A 17,652-nucleotide genomic window follows, 5' to 3' on the forward strand; every position below is an offset into this window, starting at 1 on the left:
AATAAGAAGTGATTAGTGCCACAATTAAACGCATAAAATAATTTTTGCTTATTTTAAAAAATTATGTTTAAATATTAATCTTATATATAATAAAAAGAAAGAAAAATAAAAAGAATATGTATGTACAGAATCGTAATATATTAATTATAAGTAATGTTAAATTTAATTTTAGAACTTTTAAACATAATAAAGAATTGCGGTATTAACATAATAGATATACATATAACTATATAAGGAATACATGTATACATAAATTAATATTCATATTTGCAAGACCAGCTGTGATTTAATATAAAATATGAAGAACAAGTTTAACAAAAATAATTAATTGACATTGTGATGTTATAAAATAAAAATTGCTTTGACGCGTTTTATACAGTTCTATTTTCACTATTTTAAATAATACTAACTCATACTTATCGCTAATAAAAATAAAATAAAAAATTTGCACTTGTTTACGATCACTAGAACTATATTATTATCACTAATGTATTATCACTGTTCTTACATAATCGCGAGACAAAATCACGTAGAAACATAAAATATCACTAATAACATTTTCTTTTAATTTTTATCCGCAATCTTTTCTAAAATGTTCAATAGTCTATCTTGACGATTTATAAACTCTTCATGCATTTTTTTTCTTTCTTCTTTGGTCTCTTGTAGAAGAGTCATTAATTTTTCTGATACAGGTTCCTCAGTTGTTTTCCTACCTAAAATCAGAACAAAAATAATAACAAAATACATATATTTCATATTGTTTTATATATTTTTTTAGTTCTTTCACTCTAAATAATTTGTACTTACGTTTGCGAGGTTTATCCGCTAAAAGAGATGGCGAAGGTGATCTTAGACTTGAAGAACTGCTGTTAGAATCATAAGAAGTTGATGCCACATTAGACGTATCTAGTAAGAACCGGAATCATCCATGGCTTGTGTCCAAATAAGTCATCCATTAGCTGAAAAATACATAAGTTTTATTTATCTCATTTTAACACGTTAGCTGCCAATATCTCACATTTGGATATGACCTTATTCTGTTCTACAACGCCAGTGTATCATAACTGACTTATTCAAATATTAAAATAACACAAATTTCTATGATATTTTAATATTCACATAAATCAGCGATAATACACTGGCGTAGTGGGACAAAATAATGTCATGTTCACCGTAAGGTACTGGCAGTTAACGTGTTAATTTTAAATCTAATAATAAATAATCAATTGATTACAACTTTACCTCAAAATGGGACCAGTTGCGTTTATTGTTGCCGTTTTTATTATTATGGTCTTTGATATTCTTGTAAGTCTTTTTTAATCCATTAAATTTACTTTTACATTGTCCTCCTGTGATATTGTACGACTTCTCTTTCACTTTCTGCGATATTATCTCTCAAAATTTTTTAACAGATACTTTGCCTGTATGCAGTAATGCCTCTTCTTCTTTATATGCTGTCAACAGCAGTTTAATTGCTTCGTTTGGCCACGTAAATCCATCTAAAAATAAATATTATCTATAAATGTTATGTAAATAATAATAGACGTTTATTAAAATTTTATACACAAAATAGATATGTAGAAATTTTAAGTACACACCATTAAAAGTTTCATTGTTGGCTTCATTTTCTTTATTTGCTTCCGCTTTGGCTTTTTCCAGGAGTTCTGTTGCATACACCAAATCTGAAAATCAATTAAACCATTACTTTATTTTTGTCAATTAAAATATAACCTATAAATTAAATTAATATTTCAAGAATATTTATCTGTTCTAGCTCGATTAATTTCCTCCTCATTGAGCTCGAATATATATTCTCTTTCATTTTCATCCACAATGTTTAATTCGGGCATTTTAACTGTGCAAGACGCAATGTAATACCTGTGGTTGTTTGTACATACGATATGTGCTGTTTCCCTACAATGGCAATTCCCGCCACTTTTATGCCGCCATGACAGAAACGCTTCAGGCGCCTTACCTTGTAACGAGGTAGGCACCTACCTCGTCCCGGCAAACGTCGGCCGGCCCGTCGGACCGAACATTGTTCGGCGGGAATAGGGGCGCGGTGCGCCCCGACCCTTTTAAACACCGCGAATATTAACGCGCAGCGCGCCGTTACAAACGAGCGTACCGTCGTCCCGCGTCGCGCGAAAAGTAATACTATTAACGACCGCAACGAGCGCTGCGACGCCAACCCCCTGGAACCCGAGCATCCCGGGCCACGCAAAAGACCGAATAAAAAGGCCGGATACCGAGCGATCGACAGCAGTCTTCCGATCTACTGAGCTCCGTACCGGATCTCCGCTCAGTAGCCTCCTAGACAACCAGCAAACCTTAGGAGTTGCTAAGAACGGGGGTCGAGCGTTCTCGGCCTCCGTCAAAGGTTCTTGGCCGCCTCCTTTCCTTCGAGTTACCAGGTTGCCGGTCATGACGGATAAAGCGGGATGAAGCGTGCTTCGCCTCCGCCGAGCGTTCTCGGCTTATCCCGCGGCAGACGCCCTGGCATTATCTCAAACCGCTTAGGCGGTTCCTGACGAGCACGGCGCAATCCGGAGGTGAAGCGTCCTTCGTCTCTGCCGAGCGTTCTCGGCGATTGCCACCCGCGCTCCCCCTCCTAAGAAACCGCGGTCCACAGTAGGGGCCCCTCGTTAGAACACCGCGATTAGACTCACGCGACCGACGAAACTCTGTTTATGTCGCCCGTGCGACAAGCGCCGCGGCCTAACACACCTGTACAGAAAACTTGTAAATAGAGAATCGAAAATAAATGTAAATAGTCATAGAAACATACACGAGACTCAGATTACTTTCGTTCCTTCCCGCGGACACCCCGGCCGGTCCTAGATACGCGCGACGACTCACCGATTACCGCGGCGAGTCGCTTGACCGTGTCCGGCCACACGGACGGGAGAAAGGGGGGTGTTACAACCTCTCGAGGTGAGGCGTCTGAAGCGTCTTGGGAGCGAAAACGGTGACGTCATTGATGACGTTTTATTCATCGGGAGCGTTCTGAAACGCCAAATGGACTGACCGTAGCGACGCTACAAACGCTACGAAGCATTTGTAACGTTGACTGGACCGCACTAACAGTCGCTTATATAGAGGAATTGCCGAAAGAATAATTGATAACTGTTGTAACCCGAACCCCGTTACAACACGTAGCATGACGTAAAGCATTTCGGCATAAGATCTCGTAATAAAATAACATCGGGGGAAACGATATTAGCAAGCCGCCTTAAGCAAATAAATAATAAGAAATAAAAGAGAAAATTAATTGCAAGAACTTATTGCCGAAATCGCTAAGATTGCGTTCGCCGAACAACCGAAGTTCGGCATTGCAACCCGATGACGCCAAGGCCCAGCGTCACTATTAAATAACCGCGGACCGTCACGAACAGGCAGTCACGTAAGAGCAAAAGGAAGAAGAGTCCGTGCAGCAAAACGATACCGCGTAGTAGCTCAAGTTCGGTCGCGTATCGTGAAAGAGGATACCTCGCGGAGCCGAGGACGCGTGATAACGCCGGAACGCGCACCGAACCAAATAAGGGAAAACTAGGAGAAGCGAAAGAACTGTAAACCAAATAAAAAGCAGAGTGTTTATTTAACCAATTTAAAATCTATCGCCCTTTCCCCACGGATTCCGAAGAACGGACCCCGTGCACCGGCTGCGGTGCAACATAACAATTCAGATCCACCACAGGTGTTATATACCATTGCTGAAAGAGATGTAGTATTCGCACTTACAACCATCGGCGAATACATGACCTGTGGATATACATTCACTCGAACAGAACATCCGAAGCTTGTCATCTACTTAACTACTTCTAACGGACACATTTTCGAACGATAGAGTTACTGCAAATTATGATTTGTTTACATATGTTAACTCAAAATTTGTCTACGTAGAAAGACATGTGCGCCAAATGTTTGATCTTTTATATCGAAATATTTTATTAGAACAATGTCGACTTCAACTCTGATTAATGCAAAATTCTTTATCAATCGCTTCTAAATCACTTGACATCTTTGCATATAATTTTATGAAAGGCCCAGGATATACGCCCTTTTCAGCCGGAGAGGTGGTGCATATTATAAAATGTGTACTTGTAGAAGTCACGTTAGCATACACTCGCAAATGTTATGATCAATTGCCCGTCCAGCGAGGTAACGATACTTATTTACTAACACCACAAACGCATATCTTACTGCAACAAAGAACTCACAAGGAAGGTTAGGCAACCCGAAAATTAAAAAAAATATGAAACTGTGTACATGTAGAGTAGTTCATCCGTAACACAAAACAATTTTTTGTTTGTGCTAAATTTCACTTTAAAGGGGTGAAACCACCCCTCACAAATAGAAGGGTTATTTGCTTTTTTCGATATAACTCGAAAACTATTTAAAATATCAAAAAAAGGTATATACAAAAGTTTTACAGTAAAAACAACTATATTTTACTGCCGTAACAGAATTAAATAAAAAAAATTTTTTAACAAAATTGTTTATATTGTGTATTTGTGGAGTATGCGTGGAAGAAAGGAGAGATAATAAAAATGAACGACGTGCTTGGCCGGCTTCTTGTTTGCTACTGCTCGTCTTTATTAAAGCTGGTCTTGATAGACAAAGAAAGTAATTAATATCTTAAATGATAGGGAGCATCTTGATGCATCCTCTGACGCATCTCAGCTCATCTTACTTGATCAACTGATTTTATGACGCATATAACACTTCCCTTTGTAAAAAGGAAATGAATTACTTTTTTTTTAAGATTATGTTGCTATGTGGCGTAGTTTTCGTAACGTTCAGGTTCACGGCGCTCACGTGTTGATCTTCTCGGAGTTGTAGGTGTTGACTCTTTTCTTGGTGAGATTCGCATAGCATTTTTCTTAGGGCTATCACTTACATGACTGGCTATCTTATGTATTATCTTAGGGTTAGTGCTCGGCTTACCGTTCCTTAATGGAGATACAATTTTATTCTTGATAGAAGACGGTACGGGAGCAGCGTAATCATTTGTAAAAGCATAAGTATCGCAATCCATAGCATGATAACCGATTGCTCGCATCTGATTTACGTGGCGTCGCCAGATCCTGCCGTCTTTTAATTTAATACTGTAATGTAATTTCCCTATTTGTTTGGAAATAGTGCCGAAAAACCATTTTTCTTTCCCAACGTAATTACGGACAGCAACCTCTTCCCCAAGGGCGAAAGTAATACTATTTTTCTGTTGATTGGAATCTTTATGTGGTAATGGTTTTACAGGTTTAAAAGATCTAACTTACATCTAATTTTTCTGCCGAATAAGAGTTCGGCTGGGGATACGCCAGTGCCAGAATGTGGTGTTATTCGATATTGTAATAGAATATCCTGTAGCGCGGATTGTAAATTAACAGAGTTATCGATCTTAGATAATGCGTTCTTAATAGTTTGTACGTAACGTTCGGCTTGCCCGTTTGTGGCTGGGTGAAATGGAGCTGTTAGTTTATGTATGATTCCGTTTTCTTGTAAAAAATTTTGAAAGACTGTTGACGTAAAAGTACGGCCGTTATCCGAGACGAGAAACTGCGGAATACCATATTGCGCGAAAATTTCTTTACATTTAGCGATAGTAGTTTCACTAAGCATATTTGGAATGAAGTGTATTTCGGGCCATTTCGTAAACACGTCAACGAGAATAAAAATGATTTTGCCTAAAAAAGGTCCTGCAAAATCAATGTGTACTCGTTCAAACGGGGCTGAAGGAGGTTCCCAAATATGGATTTCGGCCTTGATCGGATTGTTTCGTTGACTTTGACATTTAAGACAGTTTTTAACAAGTTTTTCAATATCAGATGTAACATTGGGCCAACAGCAATATCCTCTAGCCAAATTTTTCATTTTAACCATGCCGAAATGTCCGACGTGTAATTTATTTAATATTCGCTGATGTAATGTTTGAGAAATAACAATGCGGTGTTGTTAAGGAAAAAAGAAAATACCAAGAAATGTAATGCGATGCTTGTGCGTTGAAAGGTTTCATGTGTTTGGAAACTTTGCTTCTTCTTTTGTTACTATAAGAAATTTATGACTGAATATCCGGTCACGTAGACCGACTGATAAATCTTCGGAGAAACTGGGCCTTCCCGTAACGCTATACGGTCGTCCTTAGGAACAAAGGCAGGGCGAGCAGATATCGCAAGCCTTCTCTCCGTTAGTTAGTTGCCTTCCGATTCTCAATGCGGATAGCTCGTGCTGCTAGCAAATAATATAACTGTGCGTTTTATACGAAAACTGCAATTGAAAAGGTTTGCTTGCGCGTCGCAGAACCGGCAAACCATTAATACTGAACTAACTTTCTATATCTTTATTATTCTTGTTTTATTATTATTTTTTTGTATACTTTTATTCAATTAATAAACCGCATTTTCTTTACTATAAAAAAATTGTGAAGTGTTTTTGGAAACTCAAACATTTTTTGGTCCTTCGAGCCGGATAGTGTAAATCAGTGCGAAATTTATACTGTTCAAGTTTGCGACAACTTCCTTACGATGAGTCAGAATCACGATACGTTAATTAACAACCAACAGGAGTTGCACGGCCGTATTGCAAGAGCCGTAGACAATTTGCGTAAGCTGGGAACAGCAAAGATAACCAGCAGTGCGATAGAAATTCGAATCAATCAACTGGATACCAATTGGGCAAAATTCGAAAAGGCTCATGATCAATTAAGAGAAGAATATTGGGAACAAGTGAAAACCCATGCCTATATTACTAAAGATTATTCTGCAATCGTGGAAGAGGTTTATTACAATCAGCGGGCTACTTTGGAAGAAATGATGCTAACATTGTCGCCCTCAGCAGGATCGTCAAAGACACCGGAAACTCCGCGCAGTTCGGAGCCCCTTCGAAGCCAACTACCAAGATTGCAATTGCCTACTTTCTCGGGACGCTTTGAGGATTGGCCGAATTTTAAAGATCTTTTTCAGTCAATGGTGGGAGCTGACAGTTCATTGCAAGAAATACAGAAGTTCCATTACTTAAGAAGCAGTCTTAAGGGGGAAGCGGAACAATTAACGCGAAACATTCCGACGACTGCAGGAAATTACGAACGAGTGTGGACCATGCTTCAGGAACATTACGAAAATAAGCGTTTGCTTGTGCGCTCTGTGCTTACCTCCTTCTCAAATTTGCCGAAAATGAAAGGAGAAAGTGCATTTGAATTGCGAAAGATTTTTAATGGAATGCTGCAGACCGTTGCTGCTTTAGAGGGAATCCAGAGGCCTGTTGCAGAAAATGATTTATTTGTGCATCGAATAATTGAGCTTTTCGATTCTTACACACGCAAGGAGTGGGAATCGGTTATTGGAAATACCACAGATCCTCCATGCTATGAGGAATTGAGACTGTTTATGGAAAATCGTCTCCGAACTTTGGAAGCAATCCAGTTGACGGGACGTGACTTATCGTCTAAAACTACATCTGGATCTCGGGCTACGCGAGCACTTGTTTCTAACCCAGCTCCGTTACAAAGCGGAGGTAAGCCGAACACGTGTTTTTTGTGCCACGGACAACATTATATTCTGGGCTGCCCGGAATTTCAAAGAAAAGGGCCTAATGCGCGCAAAGAATTCGCGATTGAGCATCGCTTGTGTTTCAACTGCTTCGGAAATCACCAAATCAATCTGTGTCCTTCTACCAGAAGCTGCTACTATTGTAAAGACCGACATCATTCAACAATCCATGAGGCCTGTTCAACCGGAAGTATGCGAACTGGAGTCAATGCCTCCGCCGCAGAGCGTCGTACCACCGGACCCAGAGCCATCGAGCATCGAGCCTCAGAGGAGTTCAACGCATCCAGCAGCAGGAACATCAACACCGGGACGGCGCCGCCGAAATACTCGGAAACAACCGAAAAACCAGCCGGAACCAGCACTGAAGGAGCAGTGGCTCTCCACTTGCGTAATCTCGTAGAGCGAAAACGAGTTTTGCTTGCGACTGCCAGGGTTTTCGTTACGGACAAATTTGGTAAAAAACACACCGTGCGTGCGCTAATTGATCCGGGTTCGGAAGTCTCGCTTGCTTCTGAATCTTTAATGCAAAAATTAAAACTCCCGCGAGTTTCGGATTCAACGCCTATTTTTGGAATTGGTGGAATAATAAATATGCATGCTCGTGGTAAAGTAACATTTAAGATAGAATCCGGAACAAAGACTCCGTTTTCATTGCAAATTACAGCGTTAATTTTGTCTCGACTCACCGCCTCCGGGGTTAGTTTAGAAAATATGTTCAGCGAATGGCAACATTTAAGCGGATTAGAGTTAGCAGATCCAGATTTTCGAGCTTCTTTTAATATTGAATTAATTTTAGGCGCGGAAGTATATGCTATTATCCTTGAAGAAGGAATACGTAAAGGAAATATAAACGCTCCGATTGCAATAAAAACCGCGTTGGGATGGGTACTTTCCGGTACGGCGGGCGGAGAGTCAACCGTCAAGGGCGTATCCGTGCATAAATGCACCACGGGAATAGATTTGTCCGAATTAGTAAAGCAATTTTGGCAGCAGGAGGAAATAAAATTGTCTCTTCCGGCCTTAACTGCAGAAGAGATTGAGTGCGAAAAACATTTTGTAGAAACTCATCGCCGTGATGAGACAGGACGTTATATAATTCAATTGCCGTTTTTGAACAAGGACGCGATTCCAAATTTTAAAAACTCTCGCTCAATAGCTGTTAAAATGCTTCAAGCTCTGGAAAAACGATTAAGCAAACAACCGCAGATTCGTAAATTATATAATGAATTTATGACAGAATATCAACAACTTGAACATATGACTAAAGTAACTTCACCCGCGCCGACGGATGAAATGTGCTGCTATTTGCCACATCATTGCGTAGTCAAGTCAGTCGAAGAAAAAACTAAGATACGCGTAGTTTTTAACGGATCAGCCCGAATGGCACAAAATATAAGTTTAAATCAAGTTTTGCTGACGGGTAAAAATTTGCTGCCAGAATTGCCTGCTATAATAATCAATTGGCGCCGCCACTGATTTGCGATAGTAGCGGATATAGAAAAAATGTACAGACAAATCTTGGTTGACGACGCGGACAAAAAAATGCAGCGTATTGTCTGGCGTTATGACCCTGCTGAGGATGTAAACGACTATCAGTTAAACACTTTAACTTATGGGCTTGCTTGTGCACCGTTTGTAGCCCTGCGAGTATTGCAACAACTCGCGGAGGATGAAAAAGAAAAATATCCTATAGGCGCTTCCGTGTTGCAATCGGAAACTTATATGGACGATATTCTTACCGGAGCAAGTTCCGTAAACGGAATACGTGCTTTAATAAAAGATCTAGTTGCGATTTGCATGGCGGGCGGTTTCCCGTTAAAAAAATGGGCTGCTAGCTCAAAATTAATAGAAGACATAATTCCCAAAACGGAACATCAAAACCAGCCTGTCGTTTGGCAATCCATTGAGGGACACCCGATTTTAGGAATGCAATGGAATCCTAGAACCGATACGTTTGCCTTTCATATCCATATAATTGCAGAAAAAATATACTCGAAAAGAAAGATTCTATCAGAAGTTGCACAACTGTTTGATCCGCTTGGGTGGCTAGCACCGGTTATCATTCGCGCGAAAATTTTTATTCAATCATTGTGGCTAAAAAACTTAGATTGGGATGAGCCCCTGCCGAAAGAGGAGCAAGAATTTTGGTTAAAATTTCAAGCAGAGCTCCCTGAACTGCAGAAAATTGCCTTGCCCCGCTGGATAAATAGTCTTGCCTCAAATTGTAGTATAGAAATCCACGGATTTTCAGATGCTTCCGAGAGAGCCATTGCTGCGGTTGTTTACTTACGAGTAACGTGGACTAGTCCGGACGAATATGACGATTTTCACTTTTCCAAAATTTCGCTTTTGCAATCAAAAACTAAAGTTGCTCCTTTAAAAACTATTTCTTTACCGCGATTAGAATTAAATGCCGCCGCTCTATTAGTGCGTTTAGTAAACAAAATAAAACTTGCTGCAAAATTTAAAATTAATAGAGTTTATTTATGGTCCGACTCTACGGTTACTTTAGCTTGGATTCGGGGTCATTCTTCGCGTTGGTCAACATATGTAGCTAATAGAGTGACTGAGATACAAGAAACATTGCCTGATGCTCAGTGGAAACACGTGTCCGGTAACGAAAACCCGGCCGATTGTGCGTCGCGAGGAATTTCTCCATCGGAATTAGCAGGCCACCCGCTGTGGTGGACCGGGCCAGCTTGGTTATCACCATACGATGAATTAAATGCGAGATTATTTCATCAAGAAATTCCTCGAACACATGAGGAGGAACGACCTGCTAGGGTACATATAGTTGAAAACAAAAATCAGGAAAATGAAATGCTATTGCAATTTTCTTCGCTAACACGATTATTGCATATTACTGCTTGGTGCCGTCGCTGGCCCACAAGATTACGAGAGCATAAAAATCGAGATCAAGATCTCGAATTAAGCGAACTTGAGAGTGCAAAAAATCTTTGGATTAAGCATTCGCAAGATATATTTTTTTCCAAAGAAATTAAGACTATTAAAAATAAACAGACATTATTGCGACAAAGTGCATTATATAAATTAAATCCGTTTCTTGACAAAAATGAGATACTTCGAGTAGGTGGCCGATTGCAACACTCATCTATTAATTATAATCAAAAGCATCCGATCATTCTCAGCAAGGATTCATATTTTGCAAAATTAATAATTGATAAGTGCCATCGTATGACACTGCACGGCGGGGTGCAGTTAACCTTAGCTACAATAAGACAAAGATATTGGATCCTAGGCGGACGCCAAATTGTTAAATCATTCATACACAAATGCGCCAAATGTATACGTTGGAAAGGAACAGCATGTTTCCCGCTTATGGGAAGTTTGCCTCATGCGAGAACTTCTCCGTTACCACCGTTCTTTAATACAGGCCTAGATTATGCTGGGCCAATTATGATGCGGACCTCAAAGGGCAGGGGCCAAAGAGCCTATAAAGGCTTTATTGCCATTTTCGTTTGTTTTTCTACCAGAGCTGTTCACATAGAAGCCGTTTCAGATTATACAACTGAAGCATTTCTAGCGGCTTTTAGGCGATTCACTTCTAGACGCGGATTATGTGCTCATCTGTATAGTGATCGCGGTACAAATTTTATAGGGGCAGATGCGCAGCTTAGAAATTTTATAAAACAGATAACACATGATTCATTGATTAAAAATAATCTAACCAATAAAGGGGTTCTTTGGCATTTCAATCCCCCCAGTGCACCCCACTTTGGGGGTCTCTGGGAAGCCGCGGTAAAATCTGCAAAATTTCATATTCACCGGGTAATCGGTAAAGCAACACTGACGTATGAAGAATTAGCAACTTTCTTGACGCAGGTAGAAGCATGCTTAAACTCGAGACCCTTGCTTCCTATCACCGATGACCCCGAAGATTTTGAAGCACTTACGCCGGGTCATTTTTTAATAGGGCAACCTCTAAATGCTATACCCGAACCTTCATTACAAGAGATACCTGAGAATCGGCTAAAGCGATGGCAACTCATTCAGAAAATGCGAGACCACTTTTGGCAACGATGGTCCAATGAATATATTCCGACGCTTAATGTAAGAAATAAATGGTCTGTTACGATGAAAAATTTAAAGATTAATACTCTATGTTTAATCCGTGGGGAAGGCACTGCACCTTCGAAGTGGCCCCTTGGGCGTATTATTGCTATTCACCCTGGAGCCGACGGTCAAGTTCGCGTGGTAACCGTTAAAACTGCAACAACCACTTATACGCGACCTGTAGTTAAAATCGTTCCATTGTTTGCTGATAATGAAATAAATCATGATTCAAATGCAACCGAAACATAAACATGCTAGCGTAAGCAAATGTTCGTTCACAGCGAGAACGAGGCGGGCGGAATGTTAAGGAAAAAAGAAAATACCAAGAAATGTAATGCGATGCTTGTGCGTTGAAAGGTTTCATGTGTTTGGAAACTTTGCTTCTTCTTTTGTTACTATAAGAAATTTATGACTGAATATCCGGTCACGTAGACCGACTGATAAATCTTCGGAGAAACTGGGCCTTCCCGTAACGCTATACGGTCGTCCTTAGGAACAAAGGCAGGGCGAGCAGATATCGCAAGCCTTCTCTCCGTTAGTTAGTTGCCTTCCGATTCTCAATGCGGATAGCTCGTGCTGCTAGCAAATAATATAACTGTGCGTTTTATACGAAAACTGCAATTGAAAAGGTTTGCTTGCGCGTCGCAGAACCGGCAAACCATTAATACTGAACTAACTTTCTATATCTTTATTATTCTTGTTTTATTATTATTTTTTTGTATACTTTTATTCAATTAATAAACCGCATTTTCTTTACTATAAAAAAATTGTGAAGTGTTTTTGGAAACTCAAACAGGTGTCCGCGCACGAGAATTTCTTGTTCCACAGAAAATTCTCGTTGATCTATGCCCCAAGTATTTTTGTTTGATAGCTTCTTTCCGGTAGTTATCGCTAATATGATATCCTTTAGATTATCGTCTGTATTAAGCGCGTTACGTATCTCTGATGCAGTAACAGGTAGAACATTTAGAGTTTCTGCGTAATATATATCGACTACATCTGTTTTCTTGTTTTGATCAGGAATAGGTAATCTTGATAAACAATCCGCATTGCCATTGTGTTCAGATTTTTTGTATTCGATATCATAATTAAATCCACGTAAGAAAATAGCATAATGTTGCATTCTAAGAGCGCTGTAAATCGGTAAGCCTTTATTTTTAGAGAAAATTTGTGTTAAAGAACGGTGGTCAGTGACAAGCGTAAATTTATGACCGTACAAGTACTGATATAAACGCTTGACTGCAAACACAATGGCATACGCTTCTTTATCGATCTGACTGTATTTTGCTTGCGTTTGATTCAACGTTTGAGAAATGTACATGATAGCCTTTTCGCTTCTGTCAGAATAGCGGTGTGATAAGACTGCCCCAACGCCATAAGGACTGGCGTCCGTCGCAAGAATAAGAGGTACATTCGGATCGAAGAATGCTAAACATTTATCGCTTGTAAATTCTTTTTTTGCTTTTTGAAAAGCAGCTTCTTGCGATTGTGACCAGACAAATTTCGTGTTACTACGTAATAACTCGTACAAAGGTTGGAGGATGCTACTCGCGTTTTTAATGAATCGATTGTAATAATTTATCATGCCGATAAATGCACGTAGTTCCGTTAAATTTGTGGGGCGCGGCATTTGTGTAATTGCAAGTAGCTTTTTTTTGTCTTTACTAATTCTGTTCTTATCTAATACATAACCGCAATAATTAATGTGATCTTGAAAGAGAGAACTTTTATCAATGTGTATTTTAATGTTGTATTCATTTAAAATTTTTAAAACGGTATCCGCACATTCTATAAATTGTTGTAAATTTTTGGCTGCAATGCAAATACCATCCAGTAAAGATTTAACCCCTGGAATGCCTTGTAATAAATTATCCATTGTTTTTTGCCAAATTGCTGGAGCGGAGGTCACTCCGTACATTAAACGTTTACATTTGTATAATCCGCGGTGTGTATTTAAAATTAGTATTTTGGCAATTTCATCGTCAACTTCTAATTGTAAGTAGGCTTTAACTAGGTCAATATGTCCAAAAATGCAACAACCTGCCATTTCCGAGAATAATTCGTCTATATTAAGCATTTAATGCTCGTCTATTTCTAATTGCGGATTTATTGTTACACTGTAATCGCCGCAAAGGCGCACGCTACCGTCTTTTTTTTAAATTGGTACAATGGGTGTAGCGTATTCAGAAGTATCCACTTTTTCTAAAATTCCTTGCTTAACTAAAGATTCTAATTCGTGATCAACTAAGGGTACCAATTTGAAAGGAAGAGAGCGCGGTTTTAAAAAGATAGGTTTTGCCCCGGTTTTTAAAATAAGTTTCGCTTGAAGTTTATTAATTTTTGTAAGATTTGGACTGGTAATGTTCGGATATTTGTCTAGTAACGCTTTTATGTATTTTTCTTTTTCATTCGGATTTGTAGTTGTTGTATTAAGAAGTAATATGGAAAGAAGAGAATTATTTGCATTTTGTATCTTTAGAAATTCGTGTAACCATTCGCGATCTAATAATGGCTTTCGATTAACGTTTGTAACATATAGATTTAATTGAAAAAGAGTATCCTTGTATTCAACCACAACTTTTATGTAACCTATTACCTTAACTTCGGTATCGCAGAAAGTAACGAGACGCAAATCTGAGGGCTGTATTCTTCCGTCTGGAAAAAGTAGTTTCGCCTGGCGTTCCGACATCAGGGTCACTGCCGCACCGCTGTCGACTTCGAAGGTGATTTCACTGCTGTTGATCTTCAATTTCATGATGAATTTTTCACGGCTCCCCTTTTTTTCGTTAAGTTGTAGAATTTCCTGGACGTCGTCATCCTGGATCTCGGTGACCTGGTCCAGTCGTTGTTGTGTATTTTTCTTCTTGAAACAGACACGTTCAATATGTCCAGTTGTATTGCAAAATTTGCATTTGATTTGACTGGATAAAGAACACTTTGGGGCCAAATAATTCCCGCCACACCGGAAACACGATGTTTTGTTTCGTGCTTCGTAATTCCCTTTGTAAGACGTAGAGGAAGACGGACCGGAATTTGACTTCGTAAGCGACGGTTGTTTTTGTATGGACTTCTTAGTTGTATTTTTCTTCGCGTGTAGATACTGGACGGCTGTTGTATTTTGGCTCATAACAGTTGCTTCTTTGGTTGTAAGTTCCATGGCAATTGCTGTCTGAACGGCTTTATCAAAAGTTAAATCCTTGGTTTCCAAAAGTCTGCTTTGTATGCGCTTGCTTTCTATGCCGTAGACGAATTGGTTTCTCAAAGCCGTTCTTTGAAAATTCCCAAAATTGCAAGTTAGACTCAGTTTTGTAATGGCATTAGCGTAAGTTTGTATATCTTCTCCGGCTCTTTGTTTTCGGCAGTTAAATTTGAAATTTTCTGCGATCTCGAGTTTTGCCGGAGCATAAAGTTCTTTTAGTTTGTCCGTTAGCTCACTGTAAGATTTTGTGTAGGGATTTTCTGCACCAAAATGGTCACACAAATTATTGAACACTTCTTCACGCACGTAATGAAGGAGATGCGGCACTCTATCTTCACCATGTATATTTGTAATTATAAAAGATCCTTGTAAGCGTTGAATCCAACGATCCCAAATTGATATGCCTGGCACGAACGGTTGTACTTGTAATTGTGTAAGTTGCTGGGCAATAGGCATGATCGTGGCTGTAGCCGTAGAAATAGAAGGTGCCGAAGTCGTCGGGAGTGTCGGTTTGCCTGGTGTTTTTTCCTCTTTCTGTGGCATTTTGTCGTAAAACACTCACTATTCACTTGTAATAAATTCCCGAATATATTAATGCAAGAGAAAAAAAAGAAAAATCCTCGTCGCCAGCTATTGTGTATTCGTGGAGTATGCGTGGACGAAAGGAGAGATAATAAAAATGAACGACGTGCTTGGCCGGCTTCTTGTTTGCTACTGCTCGTCTTTATTAAAGCTGGTCTTGATAGACAAAGAAAGTAATTAATATCTTAAATGATAGGAAGCATCTTGATGCATCCTCGGACGCATCTCAGCTCATCTTACTTGATCAACTGATTTTATGACGCATATAACAGTTTATAAAATTACATAAAAAATTTTTTGGTAATTATGCATAAAAGGGTAGTCCTCTTCGATTTTGATGACCTTGAGATATGTTGTTAAGGTCACCTCCCTGAGTGACCTTGACCACTTTTTAGAGGTCGGCCCCTCTCCGTTAAAAAAATATTCACTAAGAAAGTTTCAAAAATATGGCAGGTATTTGAACTATATTGACGGGGTATAAATGATTAAATAAAGGTAAAAGTGTTATATACATAAATAAATAAAAGTTATTTAAAGTGCTAAATCGTTATATTTATTATTTGTATATTTTTTATGCATTAATGACGTGATTACAAAATTAAATTTGTGGACTATTAATCCAGTATGGGCTACACAGTAGAACAATTAAATAAGAACCCGTGGCTTGCAGTGCAAGACGTTATTGGTGATGCAAGAACATGGCCTAAATTTATACGCGAAATATTTTGGAACAAAAATTTTAAGAATCACAATCGAATGATTGTCGTTAATTTTGCATATTTAAATGCTATTTCTGAAGACTTTCTACACGACATCTTAAAGTTCACATTAAAAAGTGCTTATACAAACGAGAGACGACGCAACGTTAAAGATAGGTTTCGATATTTAAATCACGAAGTAAGTTAATTTTTTTATAACTATTACATATTAAATATATATAATATATATTTAATTAATAATTTTTATAAATTTGTAGGAATTTGGACGAAGTCGACGTAGTCGTGTTTATAGCTACAGCATTTACTTCAAAGAAATGCTAAATTTAAATTTTGAATCACGTAATTAATGCATAAAAAATATATAAATAATAAATATAACGATTTAGCACTTTAAAAAACTTTTATTTATTTATGTATATAACATTTTTATCTTTATTTAATCATTTATACCCCGTCAATATAGTTCAAATACCTGCCATATTTTTGAAACTTTCTTAGTGAATATTTTTTTAACGGGGAGGGGCCGACCTCTAAAAAGTGGTCAAGGTCACTCAGGAAGGTGACCTTGACAACATATCTCAAGGTCATCAAAATCGAAGAGGACTACTCTTTTATGCATAATTACCAATTTTTTTTTTTAATTTTATTATTGCAGTTAAACGGAGGTGTTTCTACCATAAAACTTTTGTATAAAACTTTTTTTGATATCTTCAATAGTTTCCGAGTTGTATGGAGGAAAGTGAAAAACCTCTACATACGAAAATACTTTATTTCCGTAAGAATTATTTTTAAGCCGCAGCTAAAAATTTCTTAATTTATTTGTTACTCTATATGCGTAAAGCTTCTCATTATAAAAACAAAAATTTAATCAGGGTAATACGCTTAATAATAATAATAAGATTTCCATCAAAAAAAGTTAGAGAAACTTTAAATATTCAACATTGTGAAACTTTGTGTGCAATAATTCATCTTTAATATAAAACTTTTTTGTTTGTGCTTCAATTCGAGTGACTAATTATGAAATTGAAAGTAAATGTGAACTTTGCGCGATCTGTCGAATGACGAGAAATAACAATAAAAATGAAACGGTATCAGGTTGTGTCGATAACCTTGTCAAACTTTCCGATTAACTTGATGCGGATGTTTCTGTTTCTTGACTCTTAAAATATTAATGAGGAAATTTGTATAAAAATGTAACAATATTTGAATTATCAAATTGGAACCCTTAGTTGATCACGAATTAGAATCTTTAGTTAAGCAAGGAATTTTAGAAAAAGTGGATACTTCTGAATACGCTACACCCATTGTACCAATTTAAAAAAAAGACGGTAGCGTGCGCCTTTGCGGCGATTACAGTGTAACAATAAATCCGCAATTAGAAATAGACGAGCATTAAATGCTTAATATAGACGAATTATTCTCGGAAATGGCAGGTTGTTGCATTTTTGGACATATTGACCTAGTTAAAGCCTACTTACAATTAGAAGTTGACGATGAAATTGCCAAAATACTAATTTTAAATACACACCGC

The 17,652-nt window shown here is 38.3% G+C and overlaps 2 protein-coding genes across 2 annotated transcripts; both read left to right on the forward strand.

Moving 5' to 3' along the window:
• The first annotated feature begins 6,524 nt into the window (after window positions 1-6,524).
• LOC139113061 (uncharacterized) lies at window positions 6,525-9,023 on the forward strand. Its single transcript, XM_070673947.1, has one exon. It carries the CDS (start codon window positions 6,525-6,527, stop codon window positions 9,021-9,023), a length of 2,499 nt encoding a protein of 832 aa, XP_070530048.1.
• A 27-nt stretch (window positions 9,024-9,050) lies between these two features.
• On the forward strand, window positions 9,051-11,870 carry LOC139113068 (uncharacterized). Its single transcript, XM_070673957.1, has one exon. It carries the CDS (start codon window positions 9,051-9,053, stop codon window positions 11,868-11,870), a length of 2,820 nt encoding a protein of 939 aa, XP_070530058.1.
• The last annotated feature ends 5,782 nt before the right edge of the window (window positions 11,871-17,652 follow it).

The sequence above is a fragment of the Cardiocondyla obscurior genome, linkage group LG02 (assembly GCF_019399895.1).
Source record: "Cardiocondyla obscurior isolate alpha-2009 linkage group LG02, Cobs3.1, whole genome shotgun sequence".
NCBI lineage: Eukaryota > Metazoa > Arthropoda > Insecta > Hymenoptera > Formicidae > Cardiocondyla > Cardiocondyla obscurior.